Source organism: Oncorhynchus tshawytscha, unplaced genomic scaffold (assembly GCF_018296145.1).
Source record: "Oncorhynchus tshawytscha isolate Ot180627B unplaced genomic scaffold, Otsh_v2.0 Un_contig_1870_pilon_pilon, whole genome shotgun sequence".
Lineage (NCBI taxonomy): Eukaryota > Metazoa > Chordata > Actinopteri > Salmoniformes > Salmonidae > Oncorhynchus > Oncorhynchus tshawytscha.
The window spans coordinates 78688-99208 of record NW_024609342.1 but is presented as its reverse complement, the minus strand read 5'-3'; the positions used below and the strand labels follow the sequence as shown (position 1 = coordinate 99208).

The following is a 20521-nucleotide window of genomic DNA, read 5'->3' as shown; positions in this document are numbered from 1 at the left end:
GACACGTCATCAGTCACAACAAACATGGCGGATGCCGGTGCATCAATGACTCTAGCGACAATTTCACTGATAGGTTTCGCATTACTGGCAGGGTTTTACCTGACCACTTTAAATGCACTATGGACACTGATCTCCGTTACTGTTACTGCCGTGTTGGTGTCCCAGTTATTGCGGAAGTTACGGAGAAGAGACGCGTTGACGGAGCGGCGTGTATGTGTGCTGGTTCTGGGGGATATCGGACGCAGCCCTCGCATGCAGTACCATGCCCTTTCACTCAGCAAACACGGCTACAGCGTAACGTTTGTTGGATTCCCTGGTAAATGAATAGATTGATTGTGTTATATGTACAAATAAGCATGGAGCTATAATTTAATTTGTGGCCTCCCTGCTGGCCGGGTCCCAGATGTGTTTGTGCTCTTGCCAACTCGATCCCTCCTGACTATTCTTCTCTACTGTGACAACATGTTGTGGTTATTGTCAGGTACCAAGCCTCATCAGGATGTGATTGGAGATGAGAGGATCACAATCATCCCAATCACAGAACTTAAAGGACTCCAAGGTACCTGAACTGATCTGGAAAGGAGTTTACAGCATTTACCATGACCGTATATTTATACCATATTACTGTATATTTATACCATATTACTGTATATGTATACTATATTACTGTATATGTATACTATATTACTGGTTACGTATACCATATTACTGTATATGTATACCATATTACTGGTTATGTATACCATATTACTGTATATGTATACTATATTACTGTATATGTATACTATATTACTGTATATGTATACTATATCACTGTATATGTATACTATATTACTGTATATGTATACTATATTACTGTATATGTATACTATATCACTGTATATGTATACTATATTACTGTATATGTATACTATATTACTGTATATGTATACCATATTACTGGTTATGTATACCATATTACTGGTTATGTATACCATATTACTGTATATGTATACTATATTACTGTATATGTATACTATATTACTGTATATGTATACTATATTACTGTATATGTATACTATATTACTGTATATGTATACCATATTAATGGTTATGTATACTATATTACTGTATATGTATACTATATTACTGTATATGTATACTATATTACTGTATATGTATACTATATTACTGTATATGTATACCATATTAATGGTTATGTATACTATATTACTGTATATGTATACCATATTACTGGTTATGTATACTATATTACTGTATATGTATACTATATTACTGTATATGTATACTATATTACTGTATATGTATACTATATCACTGTATATGTATACTATATTACTGTATATGTATACTATATTACTGTATATGTATACTATATCACTGTATATGTATACTATATCACTGTATATGTATACTATATTACTGTATATGTATACTATATTACTGTATATGTATACTATATCACTGTATATGTATACTATATTACTGTATATGTATACTATATTACTGTATATGTATACTATATTACTGTATATGTATACTATATTACTGTATATGTATACCATATTACTGGTTATGTATACTATATTACTGTATATGTATACTATATTACTGTATATGTATACTATATTACTGTATACGTATACTATATTACTGTATATTTATTATTACCATATATTTATTGATACCATATATGTATACAATATTACTGTATACGTACACTATATTACAGTGTTTGTATACCATATTACAGTATATGTATACTATATTACTGTATATGTATTCCATATTACCGTATATTTATTTATTCCATATTACCGAATATTTATTCCATTACTAATCACTGGTTGTATAACAGTAGTTAGGTCTTGAATCTATGCCATAATATAGCCTGGTTCTGAGAGCCACTACCAGAGAGCACTGAGATGAAAATCCATCTGTCTGTCTGTTTCCAGTGGGTCCTAGGGTGGTGAGCTATGTTACCAAGGTGATTCTCCAGTCCCTGCAGCTTCTCCTGGTGTTATTGAAGACTGATGTCCAGTCCCATATTCTCATGCAGGTATAGTTCTACAATACACGCTGCTGTGTGTGTGTGTGTGTGTGTGTGTGTGTGTGTGTGTGTGTGTGTGTGTGTGTGTGTGTGTGTGTGTGTGTGTGTGTGTGTGTGTGAGTGTGTCCCATATTCTCATGCAGGTATAGTTCTACAATACACGCTGCTGTGTGTGTGTGTGTGTGTGTGTGTGTGTGTGTGTGTGTGTGAGTGTGTCCTATATTCTCATGCAGGTATAGTTCTACAATACACTCTGCTGTGTGTGTGTGTGTGTGTGTGTGTGTGTGTGTGTGTGTGTGTCCTATATTCTCATGCAGGTATAGTTCTACAATACACGCTGTGTGTGTGTGTGTGTGTGTGTGTGTGTGTGTGTGTGTGTGTGTGTGTGTCCTATATTATCATGCAGGTATAGTTCTACAATACACGCTGCTGTGTGTGTGTGTGTGTGTGTGTGTGTGTGTGTCCTATATTCTCATGCAGGTATAGTTCTACAATGCACGCTGCTGTGTGTGTGTGTGTGTGTGTGTGTGTGTGTGTGTGTGTGTGTGTCCTATATTCTCATGCAGGTACAGTTCTACAATGCACGCTGCTGTGTGTGTGTGTGTGTGTGTGTGTGTGTGTCCTATATTCTCATGCAGGTGTTTCTACAACAATACAATAAACATAATGTAAACATTCATACTTATTGGCTGTACGAACTTACAGAAAAACCTGTGAACTTTCATTTATTCTGTTCTGTTCTGTAACCTATCATGTCATATGTCCTGAGACATCTACAGATACTGCTGTGATTTCCCCCCAAAACAACTGTTAGGATCCTGTTTGTGTCCTGAGACATCTACAGATACTGCTGTGATTTCCCCCCAAAACAACTGTTAGGATCCTGTTTGTATCCTGAGAAATCTACAGATACTGCTGTGATTTCCCCCCAAAACAACTGGTAGGATGCTGTTTGTGTCCTGAGACATCTACAGATACTGCTGTGATTTCCCCCAAAACAACTGTTAGGATCCTGTTTGTGTCCTGAGACATCTACAGATACTGCTGTGATTTCCCCCCCAAAACAACTGTTAGGATCCTGTTTGTGTCCTGAGACATCTACAGATACTGCTGTGATTTCCCCCAAAACAACTGGTAGGATCCTGTGTGTGTCCTGAGACATCTACAGATACTGCTGTGATTTCCCCCAAAACAACTGGTAGGATCCTGTGTGTATCCTGAGACATCTACAGATACTGCTGTGATTTCCCCCAAAACAACTGTTAGGATCCTGTTTGTATCCTGAGAAATCTACAGATACTGCTGTGATTTCCCCCAAAACAACTGTTAGGATCCTGTTTGTATCCTGAGAATCTACAGATACTGCTGTGATTTCCCCCAAAACAACTGTTAGGATCCTGTTTGTATCCTGAGAATCTACAGATACTGCTGTGATTTCCCCCAAAACAACTGGTAGGATACTGTGTGTGTCCTGAGAATCTACAGATACTGCTGTGATTTCCCCCAAAACAACTGGTAGGATCCTGTTTGTATCCTGAGAATCTACAGATACTGCTGTGATTTCCCCCAAAACAACTGGTAGGATCCTGTTTGTATCCTGAGAAATCTACAGATACTGCTGTGATTTCCCCCAAAACAACTGGTAGGATACTGTGTGTGTCCTGAGAAATCTACAGATACTGCTGTGATTTCCCCCAAAACAACTGTTAGGATCCTGTGTGTGTCCTGAGACATCTACAGATACTGCTGTGATTTCCCCCCAAAACAACTGGTAGGATGCTGTTTGTGTCCTGAGACATCTACAGATACTGCTGTGATTTCCCCCCAAAACAACTGTTAGGATCCTGTTAATGTGTTTTGCTTTAGTAAAGGGTGAATTTAATGTTGGTTTTAATAGTGTTTATTAAGGACCTGATCTGTCATTCTGTCACTTCTATTCTTATTCCATTCATTCTATTCTGTTCTATTGTGTTCTATCCTACTTATTTAAATTATATTCTACTTTTATTCTATTCTGTTCAGTTGTACTTGCCTCCTCCCCCAGAATCCTCCAGGACTGCCCAGTATAGTGGTGACATGGCTGGTGTGTTATTGACCTCTTCCTCCCCCAGAATCCTCCAGGACTGCCCAGTATAGTGGTGACGTGGCTGGTGTGTTATTGACCTCTTCCTCCCCCAGAATCCTCCAGGACTGCCCAGTATAGTGGTGACATGGCTGGTGTGTTATTGACCTCTTCCTCCCCCAGAATCCTCCAGGACTGCCCAGTATAGTGGTGATGTGGCTGGTGTGTTATTGACCTCTTCCTCCCCAGAATCCTCCAGGACTGCCCAGTATAGTGGTGACGTGGCTGGTGTTTTATTGACCTCTTCCTCCCCCAGAATCCTCCAGGACTGCCCAGTATAGTGGTGACATGGCTGGTGTGTTATTGACCTCTTCCTCCCCCAGAATCCTCCAGGACTGCCCAGTATAGTGGTGACATGGCTGGTGTGTTATTGACCTCTTCCTCCCCAGAATCCTCCAGGACTGCCCAGTATAGTGGTGACGTGGCTGGTGTGTGGTCTGAGAGGATCCAGGTTCATCATTGACTGGCACAACTACGGCTACACCATCATGGCCCTCTCACACGGCCCGGACCACCCCATCGTCAGGCTGGCACAGTGGTCAGTAACATCACCATGGCTGAGTCCCAAATAGATCCCTATTCAATACAGTGCATTCGGAAAGTATTCAGACCCCTTCCCCTTCTCCACATTTTGTTACATTACAGCCTTATTCTAAAATGGATTAAACACAATACCCCATAATGACATCACAATACCCCATAATGACATCACAATACCATCACAATACCCCATAATGACATCACAATACCCCATAATGACATCACAATACCCCATAATGGCATCACAATACCCCATAATGACATCACAATACCCCATAATGACATCACAATACCCCATAATGACATCACAATACCCCATAATGACAAAGACAAAGCAAAAATAGTTTTTGGGAAAACGTTGCAAAATGTACAAACAAACAAAATGCATTTACACAAGTATTCAGACCCTTTGCTATGAGACTTGCATTTTAGATCAGGTGCATCCTGTTTCCATTGATCATCCTTGAGATGTTTCTACAACTTGATTGGAGTCCACCTGTGGTAAATTCAATTGATTGGACATGATTTGGAAAGGCACACACCTGTCTATACAAAGTCCTACAGTTGACAGTGCATGTCCGAGCATGTCCGTAGAGCTCTGAGACATGATTGTGTCGAGGCACAGATCTGGGGAAGGGTACCATGTCTGCAGCATTGAAGGTTCCCCAAGAACACAGTGGCCTCCATCATTCTTAAATGGAAGAAGTTTGGAACAACCAAAACTCTTCCTAGAGCTGGACACCCGGCCAAACTGAGCAATCAGGGGAGAAGGGCCCTGTTCATCGAGGTGACCAAGAAACCCAATGGTCACTCTGACAGAGCTCTAGAGTTCCTCTGTGGAAATGGGACACCCTTCCAGAAGGACAACCATCTCTGTAACAAATGTGGAAAAAGTCAAGGGGTCTGAATACTTCCTGAATATATCTACAGCTTTGCATGAACATGCTCTTCTTCAGTGGGAACTAAACGGACAGATCAGGGAGGGACCTACCTGAATTTGTCCCAAGAAATTGTTGCAGACTGTTTAGCTACGGTGTGCATTAATGAATAGGACCCATGTTCCTGTCTCTGGCAGGTATGAGCAGTTGTTTGGGCGACTCTCCAGCCATAACCTTTGTGTCACCAACGCTATGAAGGAAGACCTCCAGAACAACTGGAACATCAGGTAAGGATTGTTTTCCTTTCAACATCCGTCTGTCAATCAATCCATCCGTAGATAGATAGACGTACAGACGACGGACGGACATACAGACAGACATCGATAGACGGGCGGAACGACAGACACAGATAGATGGACAGACGACGGACAGACGTAAAGACAGACACAGATAGACGGACGGAGAGACAGACACAGATAGACGGACAGACGACGGACGGACATACAGACAGACACGATAGACGGGACGGAGAGACGACAGACACAGATAGACGGACGGAGAGACAGACAGACGATAGACAGACACAGATAGACGGACGGAGAGACAGACAGATGTAAAGACAGACACAGATAGACGGACGGAGAGACAGACAGACACAGCTAGACGGACGGAGAGACAGACGGACGTACAGATAGATGGACGGAGGGACAGACAGATGCAGTGGGGAGTCTGAATTTATCCCCCCTATCCCTATCTCTTCCCCTTGGTCATGACTAATCCCTTGGTCATGACTAATCCCTTGGTCATGACCAATCCCTTGGTCTTAACTAACCCCTTGGTCATGACTAATCCCTTGGCCATCATGACTAACCCCTTGGCCATGACTAATCCCTTGGTCATGACTAACCCCTTGGTCATCATGACTAACCCCTTGGTCATCATGACTAACCCCTTGGTCATGACTAATCCCTTGGCCATGACTAACCCCTTGGACATGACTAACCTCTTGGTCATGACTAACCCCTTGGTCATCATGACTAACCCCTTGGTCATCATGACTAACCCCTTGGTCATCATGACTAACCCCTTGGTCATCATGACTAACCCTTGGTCATCATGACTAACCCCTTGGTCATCATGACTAACCCCTTGGTCATCATGACTAAACCCTTGGTCATCATGACTAAACCCTTGGTCATGACTCATCATGACTAACCCCTTGGCCATGACTAATCCCTTGGTCATGACTAACCCCTTGGTCATCATGACTAACCCCTTGGTCATCATGACTAATCCCTTGGCCATGACTAACCCCTTGGACATGACTAACCTCTTGGTCATGACTAACCCCTTGGTCATCATGACTAACCCCTTGGTCATCATGACTAACCCCTTGGTCATGACTAAACCCTTGGTCTTAACTAACCCCTTGGTCTTAACTAACCCCTTGGTCATCATGACTAATCCCTTGGTCATGACTAACCCTTGGTCATGACCCTTGGTCATGACTAACCCTTGGTCATGACTAACCCCTTGGTCATGACTAACCCATTGGCCATGACTAACCCCTTGGCCATCATGACTAACCCCTTGGTCATGACTAACCCTTGGCCATCATGAGTAACCCCTTGGTCATGACTAACCCCTTGGCCATCATGACTAACCCATTGGCCATGACTAACCCCTTGGCCATCATGACTAACCCCTTGGTCATGACTAAACCCTTGGCCATCATGACTAACCCATTGGCCATGACTAATCCCTTGGCCATGACTAATCCCTTGGCCATGACTAATCCCGTGGCCATCATGACTAATCCCTTGGTCATGACTAATCCCTAATCCTGTTTTATCCTCCTCCTATAGAGCGACCACATTGTATGACAAGCCACCTGTCTTATCCTCCTCCTATTGGGTGACCACATGACAAGCCACCTGCCTTATTCTCCTCCTATTGGGCGACCACATGACAAGCCACCTGTCTTATCCTCCTCCTATTGGGTGACCACATGACAAGCCACCTGTCTTATCCTCCTCCTATAGGGCGACCACATTGTATGACAAGCCACCTGCTATCTTCAAGGAGACTTCAGTAGACCTAAAGCACCAGCTGTTCATGAGGCTGGCCAAGACGATTCCTCAGTTCCGTTTCTGGTGAGTCCAGTATAGTCTGTTGATGAGGCTGGCCAAGACTATCCCTCACTAAAGTTATCCTCTTGGTTCTTGGAGGAACACAGGGCCTGTACTACAGCTATCCTCTTGGTTCTGGAGGAACACAGGGCCTGTACTACAGTTATCCTCTTGGTTCTGGAGCAACAACACAGGGCCCTGGTTCTGGATAGTATATCCTCTTGGTTCTGGAGGAACACAGGGCCTGTACTATAGTTATCCTCTTGGTTCTGGAGGAACACAGGGCCTGTACTATAGTTATCCTCTTGGTTCTGGAGGAACACAGGGCCTGTACTACAGTTATCCTCTTGGTTCTGGAGGAACACAGGGCCTGTACTATAGTTATCCTCTTGGTTCTGGAGGAACACAGGGCCTGTACTATAGTTATCCTCTTGGTTCTGGAGGAACACAGGGCCTGTACTCCTCCTGGTAGTTATCCTCTTGGTTCTGGAGGAACACAGGGCCTGTACTATAGTTATCCTCTTGGTTCTGGAGGAACACAGGGCCTGTACTATAGTTATCCTCTTGGTTCTGGAGGAACACAGGGCCTGTACTATAGTTATCCTCTTGGTTCTGGAGGAACACAGGGCCTGTACTATAGTTATCCTCTTGGTTCTGGAGGAACACAGGGCCTGTACTATAGTTATCCTCTTGGTTCTGGAGGAACACAGGGCCTGTACTATAGTTATCCTCTTGGTTCTGGAGGAACACAGGGCCTGTACTATAGTTATCCTCTTGGTTCTGGAGGAACACAGGGCCTGTACTATAGTTATCCTCTTGGTTCTGGAGGAACACAGGGCCTGTACTATAGTTATCCTCTTGGTTCTGGAGGAACACAGGGCCTGTACTATAGTTATCCTCTTGGTTCCTGGAGGAACACAGGGCCTGTACTATAGTTATCCTCTTGGTTCTGGAGGAACACAGGGCCTGTACTATAGTTATCCTCTTGGTTCTGGAGGAACACAGGGCCTGTACTATAGTTATCCTCTTGGTTCTGGAGGAACACAGGGCCTGTACTATAGTTATCCTCTTGGTTCCTGGAGGAACACAGGGCCTGTACTATAGTTATCCTCTTGGTTCTGGAGGAACACAGGGCCTGTACTACAGTTATCCTCTTGGTTCTGGAGGAACACAGGGCCTGTACTATAGTTATCCAACGTTGCCGGTCTTGGGTTGCTTTCTTTGCCTTTTAACAGTATAAGGAACAGTCATTATAATGTCATTACTCTATCAAATACATTTAACAGACATGTCATAACACATGTTATAACCCCTGTGTTTCTGTTTATATTGGAGAGAGAGTTCTTTATCATAAAATATATATATTACACGATCATAGACATGTCATAACGCATGTTATAACCCCTGTGTTTCTGTTTATATTGGAAAGATAAAGAACTATCATAAAAATATATATATTACACGATCATAGACATGTCATAACGCATGTTATAACCCCTGTGTCTGTTACAGTGGTGAGCGACCTGGTGATGAGACAGAGAGAACAGCGTTTTCATGTCGTGACCCCAGTGACTTTTCTGTGACTTTGACCTCAGGTCGACCTGCCCTACTGATCAGCAGCACCAGCTGGACCGGTCAGTACCCCACAGGCACAGTTTGAGTCCCAAATGGCACCCTATTCTCCATAGGGCTCTGGTCAAAAGTTGTGCACTACATAGGGAATAGGGTGCCATTTCGTAAACAACAGGAGACTCTGCATTTTATTCAGTTTAAATGGGAAGTTTTTCTGGATTTTTACCCCAATCTAAATTGTTTTTCTTACCTCGAGAGCAGTTCTAGCCTCGTCCAAACATCCTGATTGCGCGAGTTTACATTCTGTTAGGAGTCAGGTCAGGATGGGGATCAGACTAGAGCCAGATTACAATCTGTTTGGAGTCAGGTCAGGATGGGCATCAGACTAGAGCCAGATTACAATCTGTTTGGAGTCAGGTCAGGATGGGGATTATATTCTGTTTGGAGTCAGGTCAGGATGGGGCTCAGACTAGAGCCAGATTACATTCTGTTAGGAGTCAGGTCAGGATGGGGATTACATTATGTTAGGAGTCAGGTCAGGATGGGGATCAGACTAGAGCCAGATTACAGTCTGTTAAGAATCAGGTCAGGATGGGGATCAGGCTAGAGCCAGATTACATTCTGTTAGGAGTCAGGTCAGGATGGGGATCAGACTAGAGCCAGATTACAATCTGTTTGGAGTCAGGTCAGGATGGGGATTACATTCTGTTAGGAGTCAGGTCAGGATGGGGATCAGGCTAGAGGTTTTCTATGTAAGAGCCAGATTGTATTTTATGTCCATGTGTTTAGTTGACATGTGGTACAACGTAAGTACACACAGCTGTCAGGTGTAAACACTTGTTAGGGTGTCTCACTGTTTCCCCTGTCTGTGTTCAACAGAGGATGAGGACTTCTCCATTCTGCTGAAGGCTCTGGAAGGTAATCATTACCATCTGCAGTTGAGCCCCATTTTAAAGAGCATCCTCCCTCCCATCCATCCATCCTCCCTCCCATCCATCCATCCTCCCTCCCATCCATCCTTCCTCCCATCCATCCATCCATCCTCCCTCCCTCCCTCCCTCCCATCCATCCTCCCTCCCATCCATCCATCCTCCCTCCCATCCATCTACCCTCCCTCCCATCCATCCATCCATCCATCCTCCCATCCATCTACCCTCCCATCCATCCATCCATCCTCCCTCCCATCCATCCATCCATCCATCCATCCATCCATCCATCCATCCATCCATCCCTCCCTTCCTCCCATCCATCCATCCTCCCATCCATCCATCCTTCCTCCCATCCATCCTCCCTCCCTTCCTCCCACCCATCCACCCTCCCTCCCTCCCATCCATCCATCCATCCATCCATCCATCCATCCATCCATCCATCCATCCATCCTTCCTCCCATCCATCCATCCTCCCTCCCTCCCCATCCATCCATCCATCCTTCCTCCCATCCATCCTCCCTCCCTTCCTCCCACCCATCCACCCTCCCTCCCATCCATCCATCCATCCATCCATCCATCCATCCTTTTACCCATCCATCCTTCCTCCCATCCATCCATCCTCCTCCCATCCATCCATCCATCCCCCTCCCTCCCTCCCATCCATCCATCCATCCATCCATCCATCCATCCATCCATCCATCCATCCATCCATCCATCCATCCATCCTTCCTCCCATCCATCCATCCTCCCTCCCTCCCATCCATCCATCCATCCTTCCTCCCATCCATCCTCCCTCCCTTCCTCCCACCCATCCACCCTCCCTCCCATCCATCCATCCATCCATCCATCCATCCTTTTACCCATCCATCCTTCCTCCCATCCATCCATCCTCCCTCCCATCCATCCATCCATCCTCCCTCCCTCCCTCCCATCCATCCATCCATCCATCCATCCATCCATCCATCCATCCATCCATCCATCCATCCATCCATCCTTCCTCCCATCCATCCTCCCTCCCTTCCTCCCACCCATCCACCCTCCCTCCCATCCATCCATCTATCCTTTTACCCATCCATCCTTCCTCCCATCCTTCCCTATCCATCCATCCTCCTCCCTCCCTCCCTCCCATCCATCCTCCCTCCCTCCCATCCTCCCTCCCTCCCTCCCTCCCATCTCCCTCCCTCCCCATCCTCCCTCCCTCCCTCCCATCCTCCCTCCTCCCCTCCCTCCCTCCCATCCTCCCTCCCTCCCATCCTCCCTCCCTCCCTCCCTCCCCTCCCTCCCTCCCATCCTCCCTCCCTCCCTCCCTCCCATCCTCCCTCCCTCCCCCTCCCTCCCTCCCTCCCTCCCATCCTCCCCTCCCTCCCTCCCTCCCTCCCATCCTCCCCTCCCTCCCTCCCCCTCCTCCCTCCCTCCCTCCCTCCCATCCATCCATCCTCCCTCCCTCCTCCCCTCCCATCCTCCCTCCCTCCCTCCCTCCCTCCCATCCATCCATCCTCCCTCCTCCCTCCCTCCCATCCCTCCCTCCCTCCCTCCCTCCCCCATCCATCCTCCCTCCCTCCCTCCCTCCCTCCCTCCCTCCCTCCCTCCCTCCCATCCATCCTCCCTCCCTCCCTCCCATCCCCTCCCTCCCTCCCTCCCTCCCTCCCTCCCTCCCTCCCATCCTCCCTCCCTCCCTCCCTCCCTCCCTCCCCCTCCTCCCTCCCTCCCTCCCTCCCTCCCATCCATCCTCCCTCCCCTCCCTCCCTCCCTCCCATCCCATCCTCCCTCCCTCCCTCCCATCCTCCCTCCCCCTCCCTCCCTCCCTCCCATCCATCCATCCATCCTCCCTCCCTCCCTCCCTCCCATCCATCTTTCCTTGCTTCCTTCTTTGAAGTCATCTGATTAGAAAAGACTTGACAGATGAAAGCCATGTGGTGGAGCACTGGAATTCACCTGTCTAGTCATTCTTCATTAGAATCAATCATGTCTTATCACTGATTCTAATTCACCTGTCTAGTCATTCTTCATTAGAATCAATCATGTCTTATCACTGATTCTAATTCACCTGTCTAGTCATTCTTCATTAGAATCAATCATGTCTTATCACTGATTCTAATTCACCTGTCTAGTCATTCTTCATTAGAATCAATCATGTCTTATCAGTGATTCTAATTCACCTGTCTAGTCATTCTTCATTAGAATCAATCATGTCTTATCACTGATTCTAATTCACCTGTCTAGTCATTCTTCATTAGAATCAATCATGTCTTATCACTGATTCTAATTCACCTGTCTAGTCATTCTTCATTAGAATCAATCATGTCTTATCACTGATTCTAATTCACCTGTCTAGTCATTCTTCATTAGAATCAATCATGTCTTATCACTGATTCTAATTCACCTGTCTAGTCATTCTTCATTAGAATCAATCATGTCTTATCACTGATTCTAATTCACCTGTCTAGTCATTCTTCATTAGAATCAATCATGTCTTATCAGTGATTCTAATTCACCTGTCTAATCATTCTTCATTAGAATCAATCATGTCTTATCAGTGATTCTAATTCACCTGTCTAATCATTCTTCATTAGAATCAATCATGTCTTATCAGTGATTCTAATTCACCTGTCTAGTCATTCTTCATTAGAATCAATCATGTCTTATCAGTGATTCTAATTCACCTGTCTAGTCATTCTTCATTAGAATCAATCATGTCTTATCAGTGATTCTAATTCACCTGTCTAGTCATTCTTCATTAGAATCAATCATGTCTTATCAGTGATTCTAATTCACCTGTCTAGTCATTCTTCATTAGAATCAATCATGTCTTATCAGTGATTCTAATTCACCTGTCTAGTCATTCTTCATTAGAATCAATCATGTCTTATCAGTGATTCTAATTCACCTGTCTAGTCATTCTTCATTAGAATCAATCATGTCTTATCACTGATTCTAATTCACCTGTCTAGTCATTCTTCATTAGAATCAATCATGTCTTATCACTGATTCTAATTCACCTGTCTAGTCATTCTTCATTAGAATCAATCATGTCTTATCACTGATTCTAATTCACCTGTCTAATCATTCTTCATTAGAATCAATCATGTCTTATCAGTGATTCTAATTCACCTGTCTAGTCATTCTTCATTAGAATCAATCATGTCTTATCAGTGATTCTAATTCATCTAGTCATTCTTCATTAGAATCAATCATGTCTTATCAGTGATTCTAATTCACCTGTCTAGTCATTCTTCATTAGAATCAATCATGTCTTATCAGTGATTCTAATTCACCTGTCTAGTCATTCTTCATTAGAATCAATCATGTCTTATCAGTGATTCTAATTCACCTGTCTAGTCATTCTTCATTAGAATCAATCATGTCTTATCAGTGATTCTAATTCACCTGTCTAGTCATTCTTCATTAGAATCAATCATGTCTTATCACTGATTCTAATTCACCTGTCTAGTCATTCTTCATTAGAATCAATCATGTCTTATCACTGATTCTAATTCACCTGTCTAATCATTCTTCATTAGAATCAATCATGTCTTATCACTGATTCTAATTCACCTGTCTAGTCATTCTTCATTAGAATCAATCATGTCTTATCACTGATTCTAATTCACCTGTCTAATCATTCTTCATTAGAATCAATCATGTCTTATCACTGATTCTAATTCACCTGTCTAGTCATTCTTCATTAGAATCAATCATGTCTTATCACTGATTCTAATTCACCTGTCTAGTCATTCTTCATTAGAATCAATCATGTCTAATCAGTGATTCTAAGAGAGAAAGGAAAGAGACCTCTCAGTGGTGTCCTCTTAGGGCCCATGGGGCTCTGGTCAAAGGTAGTGCACTACATGGGGAGTAGGGTGCTGTTTGGGATACAAGCCCTTGTATTAACCTTGTGTGTTTTCTCTACCAGACTACGAGGGGTTTGTGGAAGCAGGAGCCTCTCTTCCCTCACTGGTCTGTGTCATCACAGGTAACTATAGTGTTGACAGTGTAATGCAGGTCTGTGTCATCACAGGTAACTATAGTGTTGACAGTGTAATGCTACAGGTCTGTGTCATCACAGGTAACTATAGTGTTGACAGTGTACTGCAGGTCTGTGTCATTACAGGTAACTATAGTGTTGACAGTGTACTGCAGGTCTGTGTCATTACAGGTAACTATAGTGTTGACAGTGTAATGCTGCAGGTCTGTGTCATCACAGGTAACTATAGTGTTGACAGTGTACTGCTGGTCTTTATGGTCCAGGTAACTATAGTGTTGACAGTGTACTGCAGGTCTGTGTCATCACAGGTAACTATAGTGTTGACAGTGTAATGCTACAGGTCTGTGTCATTACAGGTAACTATAGTGTTGACAGTGTAATGCTGCAGGTCTGTGTCATCACAGGTAACTATAGTGTTGACAGTGTAATGCAGGTCTGTGTCATTTGGTAACTATAGTGTTGACAGTGTAATGCTGCAGGTCTGTGTCATCACAGGTAACTATAGTGTTGACAGTGTAATGCTAGGTCTGTGTCATCACAGGTAACTATAGTGTTGACAGTGTACTGCAGGTCTGTGTCATTACAGGTAACTATAGTGTTGACAGTGTAATGCTACAGGTCTGTGTCATCACAGGTAACTATAGTGTTGACAGTGTACTGCAGGTCTGTGTCATTACAGGTAACTATAGTGTTGACAGTGTACTGCAGGTCTGTGTCATTACAGGTAACTATAGTGTTGACAGTGTACTGCAGGTCTGTGTCATTACAGGTAACTATAGTGTTGACAGTGTACTGCAGGTCTGTGTCATTACAGGTAACTATAGTGTTGACAGTGTACTGCAGGTCTGTGTCATTACAGGTAACTATAGTGTTGACAGTGTACTGCAGGTCTGTGTCATTACAGGTAACTATAGTGTTGACAGTGTACTGCAGGTCTGTGTCATCACAGGTAACTATAGTATTGACAGTGTACTGTAGGTCTGTGTCATTACAGGTAACTATAGTGTTGACAGTGTACTGCAGGTCTGTGTCATCACAGGTAACTATAGTATTGACAGTGTACTGCAGGTCTTTATGGTCCAGGTAACTATAGTGTTGACAGTGTACTGTAGGTCTTTATGGTCCAGGTAACTATAGTGTTGACAGTGTACTGCAGGTCTTTATGGTCCAGACCGGATTACAGTAAAGGACTTTGACATGCTGCGTCTGATTTGGTCTTTTAACCAATCAGATCAAGTCTTTTGACCAATCAGATCAAGTCTTTTGACCAATCAGATCAAGTCTTTTGACCAATCAGATCAAGTCTTTTGACCAATCAGATCAAGTCTTTTGACCAATCAGATCATGTCTTTTAACCAATCAGATCATGTCTTTTGACCAATCAGATCAATTCTTTCTACCAATCAGATCAAGTCTTTTGACCAATCAGATCAAGTCTTTTAACCAATCAGATCAAGTCTTTTAACCAATCAGATCAAGTCTTTTGACCAATCAGATCAAGTCTTTTGACCAATCAGATCAAGTCTTTCTACCAATCAGATCAAGTCTTTCTACCAATCAGATCAAGTCTTTCGACCAATCAGATCAAGTCTTTTGACCAATCAGATCAAGTCTTTTGACCAATCACATCAAGTCTTTTGTAAATAATTGGGCAAAATATCAGAATTGAGCTGCCTGTGTAAACGCAGCGTTTGCGTCAAATGCTGATGTGAAAAGGGGCCTTAGGAATAAATGTGATTTGATTGAGAATCCTCACAAAACAATGACATTATCAACTAACCTGTTGTTGCTAGATTAAACCAACTGAGAAAAAACCTTTACAATTGTTGTCGGTCCTATACTGTTAACCCTAGATACGTTGTTTCAATTCCCTGTGTGTGTGTGAGACCAGGTAAGGGTCCTCAGAAGGACCACTACAGGAAGCTGATCGACACCCTGCGCTTTGCGCACGTGAAGATCTGTACTCCATGGCTGGAGGCAGAGGACTACCCTGTTCTGCTAGGTTAGTGTGTTGTCCCTGTCCCAGGCTCAGCATGTCTGTACTCCATGGCTGGAGGCAGAGGACTACCCTGTTCTGCTAGGTTAGTGTGTTGTCCCTGTCCCAGGCTCAGCATGTCTGTACTCCATGGCTGGAGGCAGAGGACTACCCTGTTCTGCTAGGTTAGTGTGTTGTCCCTGTCCCAGGCTCAGTAGGTCTGTACTCCATGGCTGGAAGCAGAGGACTACCCTGTTCTGCTAGGTTAGTGTGTTCTCCCTGTCCCAGGCTCTGCGTGCGTGTGTGTGTGTGTGTGTGTGTGTGTGTGTGTGTGTGTGTGTGTGTGTGTGTGTGTGTCTGCTAGGTTAGTGTGTTCTCCTGTCCCAGGCTCTGCGTGCGTGTGTGTGTGTGTGTGATGTTCTGTATGTTCTCCCTGTCCCAGGCTCAGCAGGTGTGTGTGTGTGTGTGTATACTGATGTTCTGTATGTTCTCCTGTCCCAGGCTCAGCAGATCTGGGTGTTTGTCTCCATAAGTCGTCCAGTGGTCTGGACCTGCCTATGAAGGTGGTGGACATGTTTGGCTGCTGTCTGCCTGTCTGTGCCATCCACTTCTACTGGTGAGACAGGACTCTTTAACAGACACCTTCTGATACCATGTCCACACACACTGTCTGTGCCATCCACTTCTACTGGTGAGGGAATACTCTAAACCCTGGGTCACCTTCTACTGCTGAGGGAATACTCTAAACCCTGGGTCACCTTCTACTGCTGAGGGAGTACTCTAAACCCTGGGTCACCTTCTACTGCTGAGGGAATACTCTAAACCCTGGGTCACCTTCTACTGCTGAGGGAATACTCTAAACCCTGGGTCACCTTCTACTGCTGAGGGAATACTCTAAACCCTGGGTCACCTTCTACTGCTGAGGGAGTACTCTAAACCCTGGGTCACCTTCTACTGCTGAGGGAGTACTCTAAACCCTGGGTCACCTTCTACTGCTGAGGGAATACTCTAAACCCTGGGTCACCTTCTACTGCTGAGGGAGTACTCTAAACCCTGGGTCACCTTCTACTGCTGAGGGAATACTCTAAACCCTGGGTCACCTTCTACTGCTGAGGGAATACTCTAAACCCTGGGTCACCTTCTACTGCTGAGGGAATACTCTAAACCCTGGGTCACCTTCTACTGGTGAGGGAATACTCTAAACCCTGGGTCACCTTCTACTGCTGAGGGAATACTCTAAACCCTGGGTCACCTTCTACTGCTGAGGGAGTACTCTAAACCCTGGGTCACCTTCTACTGCTGAGGGAATACTCTAAACCCTGGGTCACCTTCTACTGCTGAGGGAGTACTCTAAACCCTGGGTCACCTTCTACTGCTGAGGGAATACTCTAAACCCTGGGTCACCTTCTACTGCTGAGGGAATACTCTAAACCCTGGGTCACCTTCTACTGCTGAGGGAATACTCTAAACCCTGGGTCACCTTCTACTGCTGAGGGAATACTATAAACCCTGGGTCACCTTCTACTGCTGAGGGAATACTCTAAACCCTGGGTCACCTTCTACTGCTGAGGGAATACTCTAAACCCTGGGTCACCTTCTACTGCTGAGGGAGTACTCTAAACCCTGGGTCACCTTCTACTGCTGAGGGAATACTCTAAACCCTGGGTCACCTTCTACTGCTGAGGGAATACTCTAAACCCTGGGTCACCTTCTACTGCTGAGGGAGTACTCTAAACCCTGGGTCACCTTCTACTGCTGAGGGAGTACTCTAAACCCTGGGTCACCTTCTACTGCTGAGGGAATACTCTAAACCCTGGGTCATCTTCTACTGAGGGAATACTCTAAACCCTGGGTCACCTTCTACTGCTGAGGGAATACTCTAAACCCTGGGTCACCTTCTACTGAGGGAATACTCTAAACCCTGGGTCACCTTCTACTGCTGAGGGAGTACTCTAAACCCTGGGTCACCTTCTACTGCTGAGGGAATACTCTAAACCCTGGGTCACCTTCTACTGAGGGAATACTCTAAACCCTGGGTCACCTTCTACTGCTGAGGGAGTACTCTAAACCCTGGGTCACCTTCTACTGCTGAGGGAATACTCTAAACCCTGGGTCACCTTCTACTGCTGAGGGGCTATACTGTTTTGGACTGGGTCACCTTCTACTGCTGAGGGAATACTCTAAACCCTGGGTCACCTTCTACTGCTGAGGGAAGTCTCTCTAAACCCCTGGTTTTTATAAAACCTGTGTTGTGTCACCAGTCACCTTCTACTGAGGGAATACTCTCTGTTGGGTCAACAGTCACCTTTTACTGCAGAGAGGCTATGTGCTGTCTGTCAGGACTGAGTTTCCTGTGCTGTGTTTGTCAATGTGGATCTAACCTGTTATATTCTCCTGTGTTGTCAGTCTCTCTGTTATATTTCTCCTGTGTTGTCAGTCTCTCTGTTGTTAACCCTGTTATATTCTCCTGTGTTGTCAGTCTCTCTGTTGTTAACCCTGTTATATTCTCCTCTGTAGTCTACATGAGCTGGTGAAACACGAGGAGAACGGGTTGATCTTCAAAGACTCTGAGGAACTATCTGGACAGCTCAAGGTACAGTAATATACTACTACTGTTCAGCTGAGGAGATACAGAAACCCCTGATTTATCCCACATCACTTCCCAGTGGTATGATCCTGTCAACTGCCATCTGTCTTATCTGTCTGTAACCAGTTCCTGTGACAGTGGTATATGGTCTGATATACACATGGCTGTTTTAGCCAGGATCCAATCTACCTGTTTTATAAAACCTGTGTTGTGTCTCTCCAGTCTCTGCTGTGGGACTTCCCTGACTGTGAGGATGAGGGCAAACTGGGTCAGTTCAGGAGGAACCTCCGGGCCAGTGGGGGGCAGCGGTGGGACCAGAACTGGGACCAGAACGTCCTGCCTCTCCTCACTGCACCCTGACTCCCCCTGTTAGACAGAGCTCTTTACAGCAGCTGACTCATCCCCTCTCTACATCTTCGCTCCGTCTCAAACCCACTTCTTGAGCCTCCAATCTTGAACATTTTAACAGACGCTCTTATCCAGAACGACTTACAGGAGCAATTAGGGTTAAGTGCCTTGTTCAAGGGCACATCCACAGATGTTTTACCTAGTCTGCTTGGGGATTCAAACCAATGACTTTTCGGTTACTGGCCCAACGCTCTGAACCGCTAGGCTACCTGCTCTGAACCGCTAGGCTACCTGCTCTGAACCGCTAGGCTACCTGCTCTGAACCGCTAGGCTACCTGCTCTGAACCGCTAGGCTACCTGCTCTGAACCGCTAGGCTACCTGCTCTGAACCGCTAGGCTACCTGCTCTGAACCGCTAGGCTACCTGCTCTGAACCGCTAGGCTACCTGCTCTGAACCGCTAGGCTACCTGCTACCAACTGCCACATGGTCCACTTTGAGGACCTGTCGGAAAGAGAGATCGTTACATCAGGCTAGTCTTTCCTCTGCTCTCTCTCTCCCCATTCTCTCTCTCCTTCTGTGGATCTCTTCATTCCAGGCCATTTTGATTCTCCTCTTAAAGAACACAGGGTGGCAGGGTAGCCTAGTGGTTAGAGCGTTGGACTAGTAACCGGAAGGTTGCAAGTTCAAACCCCCGAGCTGACAAGGTACAATTCTGTCGTTCTGCCTCTGAACAGGCAGTTAACCCACTGTTCTTACAGTGTGTATAAATGGGATATTTTCCACACAATGTAAATATTTTGATGTAAATAAAGACTTTATTACACAGTAATACACATCTGGTTCTGGCTTGGTCTTATATTGTGTGCATCCCAAATGGCACCCTATTCCCTATCTAGTGCACTACTTTTGACCATAGCCCTATGGACCCTGGTCAAAAGTAGTGCACTTACAATGGGAATAGGATGCCATCATTATACGTACAGTTTGATCATCTCTATAGTGGCTTGTCTGTTGTAAAAGAACACATGGGTCACTGGTCCTGTCATGACCTCATGTTGGATTCCAGAACTTTCTGTGGGAGAGAAAAACAAAGGAGAAATTATAGATCCATCAGTTTCAGATGTGTATAATTATAGATCCATCTGGAAAGATCCATCAGTTTCAGAGGTGTATAATTATAGATCCATCAGTTTCAGATGTGTATAATTATAGATGCATCTGGAAAGGAATTCATCCAAGGCAATAGGATTAGATCTCTCCAGAACAGTGGAGATGGACTAGATCAATCACATGTATTTATAAAGCCCTTATTTTCATCAGTTGTCACCTAGAACTTCACTGTAACCCGGCATACAAGGTGACGAGTCCACTTGAAGACTATTGAGATTCATCCTCTACAGTATCT

The 20521-nt window shown here is 44.9% G+C and overlaps 1 protein-coding gene across 2 annotated transcripts; it reads left to right on the top strand.

The window, feature by feature from the left end:
• On the top strand, positions 1–19382 carry LOC112240312 (chitobiosyldiphosphodolichol beta-mannosyltransferase-like). Of its 2 annotated transcripts, XM_042314921.1 has the most exons (13): positions 1–316; positions 482–559; positions 1956–2059; positions 4562–4710; positions 5788–5877; positions 7633–7743; positions 9232–9353; positions 10171–10209; positions 14134–14193; positions 16097–16207; positions 16682–16796; positions 18698–18773; positions 18990–19381. In XM_042314921.1, exons 1-13 carry the CDS (start codon positions 25–27, stop codon positions 19125–19127), a joined length of 1485 nt encoding a protein of 494 aa, XP_042170855.1. In that variant the 5' UTR covers positions 1–24; the 3' UTR covers positions 19128–19381. The 2 variants fall into 2 exon arrangements, with proteins under 2 accessions (XP_042170855.1, XP_042170856.1); XM_042314922.1 differs by lacking the exon at positions 482–559 and having other exon boundaries at positions 18990–19382.
• Positions 19383–20521: the final 1139 nt, after the last annotated feature.